Raw genomic sequence first — 13,051 nt, forward strand, 5'->3', positions numbered from 1 at the left:
CGCATCGGCCGCCCGATGTCGTCCGTGTGGCGTCGTCCAAAGCGCCACCCGCTTCCTCGCTGCTGTCGCTGGAGTGAAGCCTCACGTCCAGGCTCGACGTGTTCTTCCCTCGATGAGGTATTCGAAGCGCAGGGCTTTCCTCTCGAAGCTGAGCATACTGGAATGAATGGAAGTCTCATGTATATAGCAGATAGACGAATGATGCGGCGAAATATAAAGTGCGCTCGGTCGGGGCCACGCATATACTGAAACATGTACTCTTATATTACTCGCACGGCAAGGGCCATCACCAAAGAATATTGCCATGTTAAAGATCGGAGACCTTGCCATCCCGTGAAAGAACACTGAGACCTGCCGGGTGTCCTCGGTGCACCCAACCTTAGAAGAGGTCGTGCGTACAACTCGTCGCTCAAATTACCTAGAGGCCTGCTCGCACGTTCGCAGGAGCCGCCGGCACCTGCTTCCCATTTGCAGCCGGGTGGTTCTTGTTGAGGCGACAAGCTGCTCGTCGGCCCCACCTGCATTCACGCTGCGGCTTGAACGAATTTCCGGCTGTTGGCTCGCTGTGCATAGCTACAGCGGAAACGCTAATTTCTTCTCGACGACACCTGCAATAAAAACATCCATATGACAGCCTAAATATTTTCAGATTCCTTCATTATGCCTCGATTATCTTTTTAGCCGATTATGGCGTTGACAACCGTGCCATTTTCAGTCAGAGCCATATAAAACTCCGCCTATATTATTTCTAAATGCCGCAGTTTCGGCTGCTTGGCCAGGCATAGAAGCCTTGGTTTGGACAGGAATTTAGGAGCTTCCTGCCCCGACATGAAGCCAGGAAAGAAAATGGTGCCTCCTGGCGGAACATGGACAACCCTAAGCGTTGGCGCCGTAACGGAGACACCCGTTTCTCGCAAGAAACTCACAAAGAAGTTATCATGCATGGGACGATCTTGGTTTTGTTCAGGTGCTCAGAACTTTGGAATTTCTACCTCGAGCAGGCTTGGAAAGGGCAGTGTTTTCTTGCACTGCTTGGAAACGCGATGTATTGAGCAATATCGGTATTAAAACAAGATTTTTAGATATAATGGTCAGCTTTTTCCATATATGCTCCGCCGTCTTTGGCGGGCACCATCAGCTTCCCTAGAAGTCTGCCTTGCATATCTATGTACTGTATCCATGAAGTTTTTCATATATTTTGTCAGACATGCCAGACTGTATACTCACTGCACATTTTTCATTAACCCTTCTACGAACTTTTTTTTATTGTGAGATGTATCCGTGGCTAGCCCTTTGTCTGGAGAAATCAAAAGCACTCCCTCTTCGTATCGGCTGGTAATTAGTATAGGCCGCTGAGCCATTAAAAGCATTCGGGGGACGTACATCCCTGTCTATTATACAGTATCATTACTCGAAGAAGCCGGTGACAGGGAGCACATTGAACATGATATACAAAATCCTATTGATCGTAACTAATCAACGACCTGAGTAGAAAATAGGAAGTTCATTTCCTTTGCAGTAATGCTGCAGTGGAAAACGTACACATTGAGACGTTAGGAAGATGGTTGTTCAGGAGAGCCCAAACGGCAAACACAAAATTCCCGATGTAAATAAAAAAGATCGCGAAGGAAGAGTAACAACATCCTGAATCACATGACTTATGCGGATATATCTCCTTTTTTCGGCTCGACTTCAAATCAAAAGCGCTCTTTACTCTTTTATAGCTAGGCGTTCATTCAGCATATGCGACGCACTCTTCTCACTGACTTGAGCCCCATATCTTTGGTGAGAGGATAACGTGTTTGGCAAATATTCTCACGCGTTAGAAGATTTCTGCCCGGACAGTTTTCTTTGCTCCCGCCTTGACGGGGTGCCGCTTTACAGCGCCGAAGAATATTTTGTAATTGTCGCCGATATTGCATCTACCGCCGCATCGAAGCTACACTTAAAGCTTACAGATGTTGAATGCAAGTGTCAATTTCTCTCACAACCTAAGTTACGGCTATGTTTAGTTGGAATGTTATTCGCTTACTGCCACCAAAAATCTCAAGTAGATAGCAGTCTCAGTGGTCTACACACACATTTCTCTTGCGTTTTGCTTTACTTTTGTTTAAACTATAAACTACCACACTTCCTGAATCGTCCGTAGCAACACAGCAGATTACAGAACGCAGCAGAAACTTTGTTCCAGGCTAGGTACTTTCAGCTTTAAATGCAACTGCGGCGTGCTGTTGGCACGAAGAATTTGCACTGCGTTGTATTTTTTGCAGGCCAAGGCAATATCACGTTATCTCACAGCTGCCTCGTTTTTACACCAGTGATGTCAACTACGCATTGTCCACGTATACATGCACGCCCACGCACACAGACATGTAGTTTATCGGTAATTTACGCATGTAATTTACCTGCAGTTGTTGGCGGACTTCCGAAAAACCTTGTTGGAGCCAATGTGGTGTCTGAATTAGACATATTTCAGAAAATCTGAGGAACAACGAAATATAGTACATGTAATGGCGCCACCGAAGCGTGGATTGCATTCTAATCTGCACAGAGGTTAGTCCGGCAGAGACGTGGTGCGCTACTTGAGCAAACATGAAATCTTATTGGAGATCGGGCAGAGGGTACCCACGCCGTGCCCACCTGCTATCTCGCTAAGGCTGCCGCCGCCTAGGATGTTCCTGGGTAACAGGAACATAGATTATATAGGGGACAGAAAAACTGGTGTACCAACTACCCCAACCCTTCCCTTCATAAGAAAAAGTATCCACAGGCTCACCCGACCAGAAGAACACAGTGGCGCCTTTAGGCCGCCGGTCGGGCAGAGGGTGTCCAGACCGAGGCCACCTGCTTTCTTCTTAAGGCTGCTGCCGCCTAGGATTTTCCTAGGGAATGGGGACATAGAGTATATAGGAGACATATAAAATTGTGTGCCAACTACCTCAATCCCTCCATTCAACACAAAAAGTATCCACAGGCTCACCCGACCACAAGGTGACAGTGACGCCTCTAGGCCGCCGGTCGGGCAGAGGGTGTCCACGCCGCGGCGACCTGCTTTTTCGCTAAGGTTTCCGCCGCCTACGATGTTCCTGGGGATCAGCGACATAGATTGTACAGGAGACAGATAAAATGGTGTGCCAAGTACCCCAACCCTTCCCTTCATCACAAAAATTATCCGCAGGCTCACCCGACCAGAAGGGGACAGTGACGCCTTGAAGTCACTGGTGGGGCAAAGGGTGTCCACGCCACGGCCACCTGCTTTCTCGCTAACGCTGAAGCCGCCTTGGTTGTTCCTGGGGAGCAGGGACAGATTATATTGGGACTATAGTGGTACTATATACTGGGATTATTTTGGGTCTATATTGATTATATTGCACTGATTTAAATTTGACGCGCTTGCATTCATTTCAGGTTAGAGGAAAAGAGAATCTTGCGCGATTGTGGGGCCACCTGACCTAGGTAACGTGACCTAGGTGGCGATGTAACGGACGGACGGTCACCGCGAGGAGGTCACCTGACCGGACGCACGGTCACCGCGATTATGAGCCATTAAAGGCTTTTGCTTTAGAGTATTACAACTGCGCCGAGTCTGAATTAAGGGGAGCATTCTCTGTACACTTGGTGTTGAGAAAATGAAAGTGCCAATTCGAAACAACCGATTTCACGCTAACAAGATTCCATTATAGTAGAATCTCGGTCATTCGTTCTCAAAAGGGACCGAAAATTCGAACTGAGCGGGGTTCGCGTTAAGGGAGCTTCCTCAATACACTTGGTTTTGGCATACGAATTAATGAATTGCTGCTTTACTGGCGCAGGGACGATTGATACCATGAGCCAAGTACTCGGGACTAACCGGAGGGCACAGCCCTCAGTTGCGGCGCAATCAGCACCGATGGCTCCACCTGCTTCCCCGTTGCGGCTTCGGGGGCGGAACCGGCCTGTGGGTGCTTTCTCCGCAGGAATAAGTGGAAACACGTGTCTCCTCTCCAAGATCGGCTGGGATGACAATCTTTACTTCAAGACCGGCTGCATTGAGAGGACGTCAAATGAGAATGCCACAAAATGAATAGGTAGTTCAATTCAGTACACTTCATTTTAATTAAAAAAAATAGAATGCGATAATGCCTTGGAGGTGATGCAGCTATTCTGTAAATAAATAAATAATAAAAGGCATGCATCTGTCGAGGCCTTGTCTCACCTTTGAAAATAATTAGCAGGGAAAATTTTTCAACTTTAATATTCAACTTCAATATTTCAAGGCGCCGCCCGGGGACACCTGGCGGCAATATATTCAACTTAAGACATAAAACGTCGACACATGCGAATACTCAGTGCAGGCTGTAGATTAATACAACTTACGCTTTGAAACAAACATGATCGCGACAACGCACTGGTCAGAAAACTGGTCGGAAATCTCGAAGTGGAAATAATTTGAAATAGTTAACATGGAAGAAACCTGACAACAAAGTTATGAGGTCTGATAATACATATGAGTGTCTGTTGTATGTATAAAATGTTCAGTGGCCATTAAGACGTGTATACTGTAATTCGAGTGGCTTAAATGGCAGCGTAAGGTCAAAATAGCGCTCGTGATGGCAACGCAACTTTATTGCTTGATAAGTAAGATCCTGTTTTCAATAATTAGTTCTTACGCTTCTTGCTTTGTGTGCGTAAGTTCTAAAGCGATATTGAGGAGATATATTATTGACTTCTTTAAAGCCTTTTGTGTGGAATACTTGAGGCAGTTTAGACTAATGTACCTTGTTGGTAGGCATTAAATCACATCTTAAGAAGAGTGGTTGGGCTGACAGGGGCTTCAACAAATGCAAAACCACCACAAGGTTCTTGGTAATTGATTGTCATGCTTCTGTTCGCGTAGCCAACGTATGTGCAGGGTTTTACTCTTCCAGTTTTCCTTCTTGTTGAAAATGTATTCAATTCCGCCAGTGTTGATATTAATGCCACGTGTTTCCGGGAAGATACGTAGAGCAAAATGTTGGGCCTGTTGGTGTAGCGACATATTCACGAAAACTTTGCGCAGATTAACACAGGGCGGAAGGGAGAAACATGCACTCACACACGACCACGAAATATTTTCAAAAATGTTCGAAAATAGGCCTTCCGGGGTGAAAGTACGGGTTTTGCAGCGTAATATTACCATGTTGGCGTACATCGGAAAGCTGGTGAATTGTCTTGAGTAGCAAGCTGGTTAACCAAACTATCGCTGACAGGCAACTAACTGGCTACAGTATGGTCAGCCTTACCGGTCGCTGAGGGGGGGGGGGGTGATGGAAGTGGGCGCGACCAAGGTGCTGCTGTTCCAGCAAGCTGCCCCCTGTTGCCGTGCTGCCGCCTGAATCCCCTGTGGAGGGGGGGGGGTGGGGGGCGGGGGAGCTTCGGCGCAGTCCCAAGTATTTGCACACAGGCAGGAAGCTTTTCATGGTGTTCATCCGCGACATCCCCAACCGCTTTTTGTCATCATTATCTAACGAAAACACAATCCTACAACACCCAAAACATATGTTATAATAAGGAAAAAATACGTACAAATCCAGTTTTTTAAATGATCACCATCCTGCTGTAAGCATTATCCAGGAAAGTCAATCATTGAAAGCTTTCAAAAATAGCATCACTATGTATCTGTTGTCACTGCAGGCATAACCACTATTTTTGTTTTTATTCTGTCGTTTCTCGCAGTTTTTGCCCTACTGTTGTACATAAATGTTCAATATGAAATAACTCAAGTTTCAATGTTAACCAATCCACTCTGTAATTCCTCGTTTAGTGTTTATTTATATGCTGAATGTCTTGTGCTCTCGATTGGGAGCAAGAAGGGCACAGACTCTTTGTCAGGCATCCATTTGCCTTTTGGTCTGCGCCCTAGGCAAATGTACCACACGTTGCCTGAATAAACTCTTTGACTCTGACATGGAATGCGAGTCGGTTGCAAATTCTCCACAGCCCAGACTTCGTTTGTCTGGCCGGAAGCCCCCTCGAAGACCCCACTTCGATATCGGAAACAAACACGAAGCGGCTGGGTGCCGCGCTCTTTTCACCAAAAGGGAGTGCATGCGGCATAGTCGTTTTGGACATTTTGGTCGCCCTTTGAAGCCACGTCGGCCAGTACCCATTCAAACACCCCTCCACACCTGCTACCATACACTGACAAGGGGCATTGTGGGCCGCAGCCCACTCACATGGCCACGGAGAGTGCCCTGACAGTCCTCCTGGGGATTCACAACACACTACATGGTAGGCCCCCGTGGGACTATCGACGTAGCTACTGGACACGGAACAGAGGCCATAACCGCCTCACAGCCTCCAGCACGAATGAGGGGCCACCAACCAGCACGTCCTAGTCGGATTTTTCATCAGCAGACACACCTTTGTAGAATGGGACACGTGTGGGTCAAAATGTTTCGGAAAAGCAATTAATTCCTTTCCAGCCTAAACATGCAGCTACAAACCGAAGGGGATGGTCTGCACTGCCCCGCCGTCAACAGCACCTTGCATCCCTAAATACGTGGCCCCGTCTCTAATCAGCCAGAAAATTGACCGTTTTCTTTATTTTAGTGTCTCGAGAACTTCTTGGACACCCGCATGTTGGACAAACAGGGAAGCCAAGCTTACCTGACCAAGTGCCTCCATGGTAATCGAGCATAAGCCGAGTGCTCCAGGCATGTCCCTGAAAAAGAAAAAAAAAGATAGAAACTTTCAATGATAATTAAGATGTCAGTGCCATCTGATAATGCGGTGAAGTGGTATATCATAGGGCCATCACCCGTAGAGGAGGGCGAAATGTTATACGATATTAGTGGCAGTAATGTGAGACTTTAATGTGAGACTTTATTTAGGCACAACACTTAGACCCCTAAGACGACGATGGCCTGCTGCACGAGAAAACGCTGTTCGTGTTCACCTTCAGCTTCAAGCCAGTCCAGCCAGCTCCCGACAGTGCGTGTAAGGGGGTTCGAAATAAATACGATTGCAGAGAAACCGGGCGGGAGAATAAACAGCTGGAGAGGTTGGCATAAGGGGAAGAGCAGTTGTTATATGAAGGATCGCGACGGAATTTGTACAGGTAAAGTCGTGCAGTTGTGACAAGTGTGTCGAGTTGTATCTGTCGAAGGATGTGAGCCTCCCGCTCAGAAAGACTAGGGTGAGAGTTGGGTTAAAGCTTACAGTTGAGTCGGAGAGCGTTGTATATAACATTCTTCGATGGAGCAAAGGTAGCTGTAAACCGCAATAATAGTGCAAAATTCATGTGGTAGATGGCGTATCTTGTGTCATAAAAGAGATGTTTCCGGAATGTTTCCGGAAGGGAAACATCCTTCTAAGGCAAGGAAACATCCTCGGATGTTTGGATTTCGTCTTAACGTTTGCTGAGCACGCCGATGTAAACACTATGATCCTTAAGTCGGGGGGCAGTCGCATGCACCGGAGTATCGCCCACACGCGTGTGAGAGAGGATATACAGACATCCTAAACCTACACAGGGGGACGAGAGCTAAATACCCCCACCGCATAAAGCCCTGACGAAAGAGGAAGCAACGTTTTCTCGCAGACTGCAAGCAAACTCCATCCCAAATTTATACATCCTAAACAAAATGTACCCGACGCAGTACAGAGATACCTGCCCCTGGCGCGGGGCCACACTCACACTCTACCACATCACATGGGAATGTAAACGCAACCAAACATTCCGCCAACGCAATAACCCGAGTGCCTAGCAATGGGAGAGTCGGCTCACGAGCTGCGAGCTCACGTCCAAAAGGGCTTTAGTGCAGCACGCAAGTTAGGTAGCTGAGCTTAGTGGAGCCCTGGAATAGGGGCCCAACCTTGCTTAAGAAGAGGCCTCAAGTCGCCAGCGCAGTGAAGACGACGGAGGCCTCGAGACGGCAAGCTCTTGAAAGCACCCAAATAAAGTTTTTTTCTCTCTCTCTCTCTCTCCGCCGAATACACTGCAAAATCGAAACACCGACAGAGCTGCGCTCAAATTTCGCATTGAATATCGTAATCGTCGTTAGAATTGTTTCGTTCAGGTAACAAACAAACCGAACCGTGAATTCCTTTACTCACACGAGAACTTTGCGGGTGGCACGAAGGATCAGCCTCGACCCGCCCTCCCAGGTTATTCGTAAAATTTTGATAAGCAAGTATGATGATGCGTTTCCAGAAATGGACAGTATAAACGGACATGAATCATTTCCCGCATTTAGGCGTCTTACCTCCCAAAAGCAAGTACTTGTGCGTTACTTGTGTGCGCGCGATTCTCACTTTGGAATGCACTTCTCCTTTAAGAATGTGGGTAAGAAGGCCCGAAGTTTTTGTTTTCTGCGTTCCCTATAAGACAAAATCCAGCTCATTTGCGAAGATGACGGATGCAAAATTGATCTGAAACGAATCACTGCTTAGTGCAGCCCACTCTCAGAAACAACTCCAAGATCGCTTCGTACAAAACTGTGTAGTACACAGCGTGACTAAGCGTTAAGTTCATTCACGGGGAGCGACATCACTGTTCAGTATATCTGACTGAAATCTGACTTCGCGTGAGGACTGTTTTAGGTGTTTCTGCCCTTGGACGGAAGGAGTTGTTCGTATCAGTAACCTGGTTCCCGACGATTACGTAACAGGAACACCTGAAGCGTCTGCACACGATGCGGATGCTCAACTATATGACAGGACGCATTATCTGATTGGCCGACAGGGGAAAGTGAACTCAATAACGACCCGCGAAATGTCCACAGTTGCACTTTCCTCTTCCAGCAAGACTGGTAATACCAAAAAGTGACTTCGTGTAAAACGCCAATTCGAATTACGGGAATTAGTACTCAGATTCTACCGCAGTAGTTCGGCACTTTACCGTTAAAGCTAACTATGAACCGAGGTATATCGTGACTCACCGAGGCACGCAATCCAATAATTCCGGAGGCTGGCCACGCACCACCGGCTTCCACGCTTCGGGCTTGGGGCTTCGGACGTTGGGTGAGGTCCTGCAGGCACTGTGAACTTTTCCCGTGACAGGAAAGGAAACGCAGGATTCTGCTCGAGCAAGCAGGCCTGGCAAGAATAAAAGGATGCCTCATATAGCAGGTCGAAAAAAAATTAGCTGGGGCTTAACTCGCTTAAACCAATGTGCTACGTGCAAAAGCGTGGTGAAGTAAAGGATGACGCCACAAGCGACGCCATAGCAAAGAGATGGCGCAAAACGCCATTATATGTTGGCGGCTTTTGATGCTTTTACCAGATGTAGCTTGACCTCCGGATTTTTTATGTCAATCCACTCCAGTCAAAGAGAATGCTTCCGTCTTATGAGGTGTGTGCCCTTTATCTAGTTGGAGAATTTTAAGACCGCCGAAGCATTTTGGCCTCATGGTGCGTTATTGCTATTGAGTCAAAACCAAATGAAACATTTACTTTGCTCTTTTAGTACAAATTCCTGTCGTGAACACTGCCAGTCCTGTGGAACTTCCGTGTCCATTCAAACTCTTCCTGTCTTTGTTTACGAATAATTCCCCGGCAGCACAACTGATCGGCCCAATATTGGAAATATATTGGCAAAGGCCAGTCCAATGTAGGACCAGAGTGACACCAGTCATTTCCAATACTCAGCCGATTACCTGTGGTGCTTAGGTTTCGCCTGCCTGAGGATCTTTAACGTGCAATGAAATCGCAAACCAAACGGGTGCCTTCTGTGTTTCGCCTGCATCGAAATACGGCCACTGCGACAGTAACAAATATTTGGCGATGCCGAAATTAAGGAAGCAGTAACGGCATCGCACTCGGTAGACACCTGAACTGCACCGTGATGGACGGTATGGAGGAGGGATAGAAAAAAAGAAGGGAAAAATAGATGGTGCAGCGGATGACTCCGGATTAGATTCGACTGCCTTGTGTTCTTCCTGCACTGGCATCGCAGAGCGCACGGCAGTTTTATACGCATCACCTTCACCGAACCGCGGCTTGCATTTGATACCGCATCATCGGGCTCAGCGGCCGACTGAATGAGTCACCATGGCTGATACTTGCTTTCCTTCGCTTCTGCACGGCGAACACCTTCGTAGAACACCACCGCGGCCATTTTAAGTTCCAGACAGCCTTGAAGCCAGACGTCTTTAGTGATATTAACGCTTTTTATTACATCAGGCCAGTAAGACGTGGGGTCACTGCGCGTTTTCTTTAGAAACCTGTTTTGGGTGCCTGAATCAATGTGCCCTACTGAACAAGCGTCTCCATCTGGCTTTCGGAGATGGCAACAAAACCATGAACTCGAGATCTGCAGCAAACGTCATATAATATAAGCCGTAGCGGCGAGTAGGATATAAGAAAAGCACACCCTCAATGTTCCCTTCTTTCAGCCCCTGTTTCTTCTGCTGAAGTTGCATTACATACAACTGCCAACTGTGCAGCTCATTGCACTCACCAAACACACGAGGCCATGCTCACTGACCCAGACCGTCGACCACACTGGACAGCCACGTCGGTGATTTGCCTGCTTCCAGGTTATGGCTTGGTGACTGGGCGGCCAAATTGGACGGAAAGCTGCTCACCAGCTTTGATGCTGCGGCTGCCTCGCCCTGTCTGCCCATAAGGAGGAAGACTGCGAATATGCAGAAAATGCCAAGTCTCTTCTTTTGGGATGTGGCAACACCTGTGACAGGTAGACATATCGCACAAATCACACTGGAATCTGCGCTGTACAGCTGGCCGTACGATTATTCCACTGCGGGTATTGAATGTGTTCTGTCACAAATTCTTTTCATGCCAGTTCCGTCCTGGAATACACCTTGCTCAATATTACTTGCAAGAGCACTAAATACTGGTCGACGGGTTTATTACGCGAAGCTTTACCATTTGGCCGCATTAAAACAATATTAATTCCATTCAAAGAATAGTGTTTATGCTAAAGCTGGCGCATTATGCTTTACTGCCGCCGTGCAGTGCCCCATCTGACTGTTCCTGCGACTGAGACCGCCGGAAGTAGGCTATCACCAGGACTCACTCTTGCACATAAGACATGCAAAGAAAACCGCAGTGCGTTATGGGTATGGACCCTAGACACTATGGGTTTAGGAAAAAGAAGGAGAGACTCTTAAGAAGATTTATTGTTGTCGGCATAACAGTGGCCATGACACCATAGCCTACACCTCTTCATAGCAGTAGGCAATAGAGCCATATTAAATGAAGCTAGTTTTGCCAATCGATCACGTAAAGGAGTTCTTCCAACGCCCGTCGATCGCCGAGGCACGCCGAACGCGCCCTGCGTCCAACGCGGGTGATGGGTGAAAAATCAGAGACGCGTGACTGCCCTGTATCAAGCGCTTCGACGGCTTCAAATTTTTGTGCCAGTATAAATGCCACCACGAAACGTTTGGCCACGGTTCCGGCCCAGGACACCCAGGCATATAGAATGCACGAGGCAGACTGCGTTGTCCCGAGCACAAAGTAAGAAAACGGAAAAGCATTAAACTAAACGCGAGCTGAACCAATGCGAAATGTTCCCGAACTTGCGAGGCTTTCCAGAAGTGCGAGCTCCACAAGGTACTCTTCTACAGACGTAGGAGAAAGTCATGAGTCACGTGTCATGGAAGAGGACGAAGAAAATTCATAACAGGTAGAAAAGAGAATGAAGGGACGTGTATAATTCCAGATGGGAAAGAAGTATGGTATGATGCGGTATGACGTGCTATGGTATCGTATGGTATCATGCGATATGGTATGGATAACAGAAGCCAGAGTGGAGAGTTCCGGTTTAATGTAAGCTGCCGGGGGCTCTGCAGTGGGAGGGTGTTCCAACCGGACCCCGAGGTAACCATAGCCGACTGCGTGGAGTAAGGGCCGGATTTGCACAGGCCCTGCTGCCTTATGCTGCGTAGCCTTGAGTTACTGCGTTCTATTTGGAGGAAACACAAGGATCTTTCCAAGGTCGGCTACTACGTGTATTCAGAAGACTCCCAAACAGGATGTCACAGAAGGCTCGGTATCCATAAGAACCACAAAGAAAAATACACCTATGGGCTGAACTTCCTGCTTAGAACTCGCGAATTTCGACCTCGGAATTCACGACGTACAAATCTGCAAAATACTTCTTGATCTCAAGGCGCCTGCACCGGCGTGCTTTCAAGGCAGCTGACAGCCGACTGCCACGAGATGAGAGAGAAAAAATGAATTCAAATTCCATTTTAATCTTTGGAACTCGAAACATTGGTGCCACCGTTAAATGCGGAGGTTGTTTGCAGCTCTTGCTATGCAACATAGCTGCAGTGGCGCCCGCGATACGTACTCTAATCCCACCGCATTGCTATTCCAATGTATATAATCGTTCTGCTAACAGCTCTGAAAGTCTGCTATAATTTATTGCCGGCTTTGCCAAGTTCCAGCAACTAGGCACTTTCGACTCGCTACAAATTTAAAATCTCATTTTCATCTCAGAGCGAGCTGCAGCAACGGGATCAAACCCGTAACATTAGATTGTCTCTATTTCTGTGGTACAGTCTCAAGGCTAATATCCGAAGCTGGAGAGAAACAGACGAAGGCGTCGAATTATGCAAGATTCGAATACACAGGTTATCAACAACGCTAAACCTTAAATTTCCGTTAATCACGTTAGCATTAACGGGATTTCACTTTAATGTCAACGGCTGCGATTTAGTGGCGCAGAGCAAAGGCAGGCATTGCGCCGAAACTTGATCCCATGCCTACCGGTAATCCTCAGTGTGGCGGCTGAGCGGAATTGTCCGGTTACCACCACGTCCACCTGCTTTCTCGCTGCGGTCGTTGAAGGTGCAGTCGCTAGTTTTCCAGTCTTGACGTGCTTCAGTCGCGGGAGGCAGTGGAAACGCAACTCTCTCCTTAAGGAACGAGACAACGCTGCAAATAAAAGAGAAAGTCTCGTATAGTTTGTTAAAGAAAATGGCGGCGTGTGCAACGAGCCTTCAGATCATTCGCCCGAAATTATTCGCTCGGAAAATAACGTTCGGTCGGCGCGGAGGTCGCTTTGCCCACACGAGCCATGGGTCATAAGGATTTAATGGTTCTGTTTCGATTTGGTTTT

The 13,051-nt window shown here is 47.5% G+C and overlaps 1 protein-coding gene across 1 annotated transcript; it reads right to left on the bottom strand.

The window, feature by feature from the left end:
* Positions 1 to 6,561: 6,561 nt before the first annotated feature.
* On the bottom strand, positions 6,562 to 12,846 carry LOC144108614 (uncharacterized). The gene is made up of 4 exons (XM_077641805.1): positions 12,700 to 12,846; positions 10,448 to 10,597; positions 8,901 to 9,057; positions 6,562 to 6,682 (listed from the first exon to the last, which is right to left on the bottom strand). The coding sequence occupies exons 2-4, from the start codon at positions 10,584 to 10,586 to the stop codon at positions 6,562 to 6,564; spliced, it is 417 nt and encodes a 138-aa protein (XP_077497931.1). The 5' UTR covers positions 10,587 to 10,597; positions 12,700 to 12,846.
* Positions 12,847 to 13,051: the final 205 nt, after the last annotated feature.

This window comes from Amblyomma americanum, chromosome 10 (genome assembly GCF_052857255.1).
Source record: "Amblyomma americanum isolate KBUSLIRL-KWMA chromosome 10, ASM5285725v1, whole genome shotgun sequence".
Lineage (NCBI taxonomy): Eukaryota > Metazoa > Arthropoda > Arachnida > Ixodida > Ixodidae > Amblyomma > Amblyomma americanum.

Bases quoted from the DNA above. Each gene is read 5' to 3' on its own strand.
- LOC144108614 (XM_077641805.1), bottom strand. From the start codon at position 10,586: ATGGGCAGACAGGGCGAGGCAGCCGCAGCATCAAAGCTGGTGAGCAGC. The intron at 9,058-10,447 runs GTCAGTGAGCAT...TATTCTTGCCAG, and splicing joins CAGTGTGGTCGACGGTCTGG to GCCTGCTTGCTCGAGCAGAA. The intron at 6,683-8,900 runs GTGAGTCACGAT...TTTCTTTTTCAG, and splicing joins TTATTGGATTGCGTGCCTCG to GGACATGCCTGGAGCACTCG.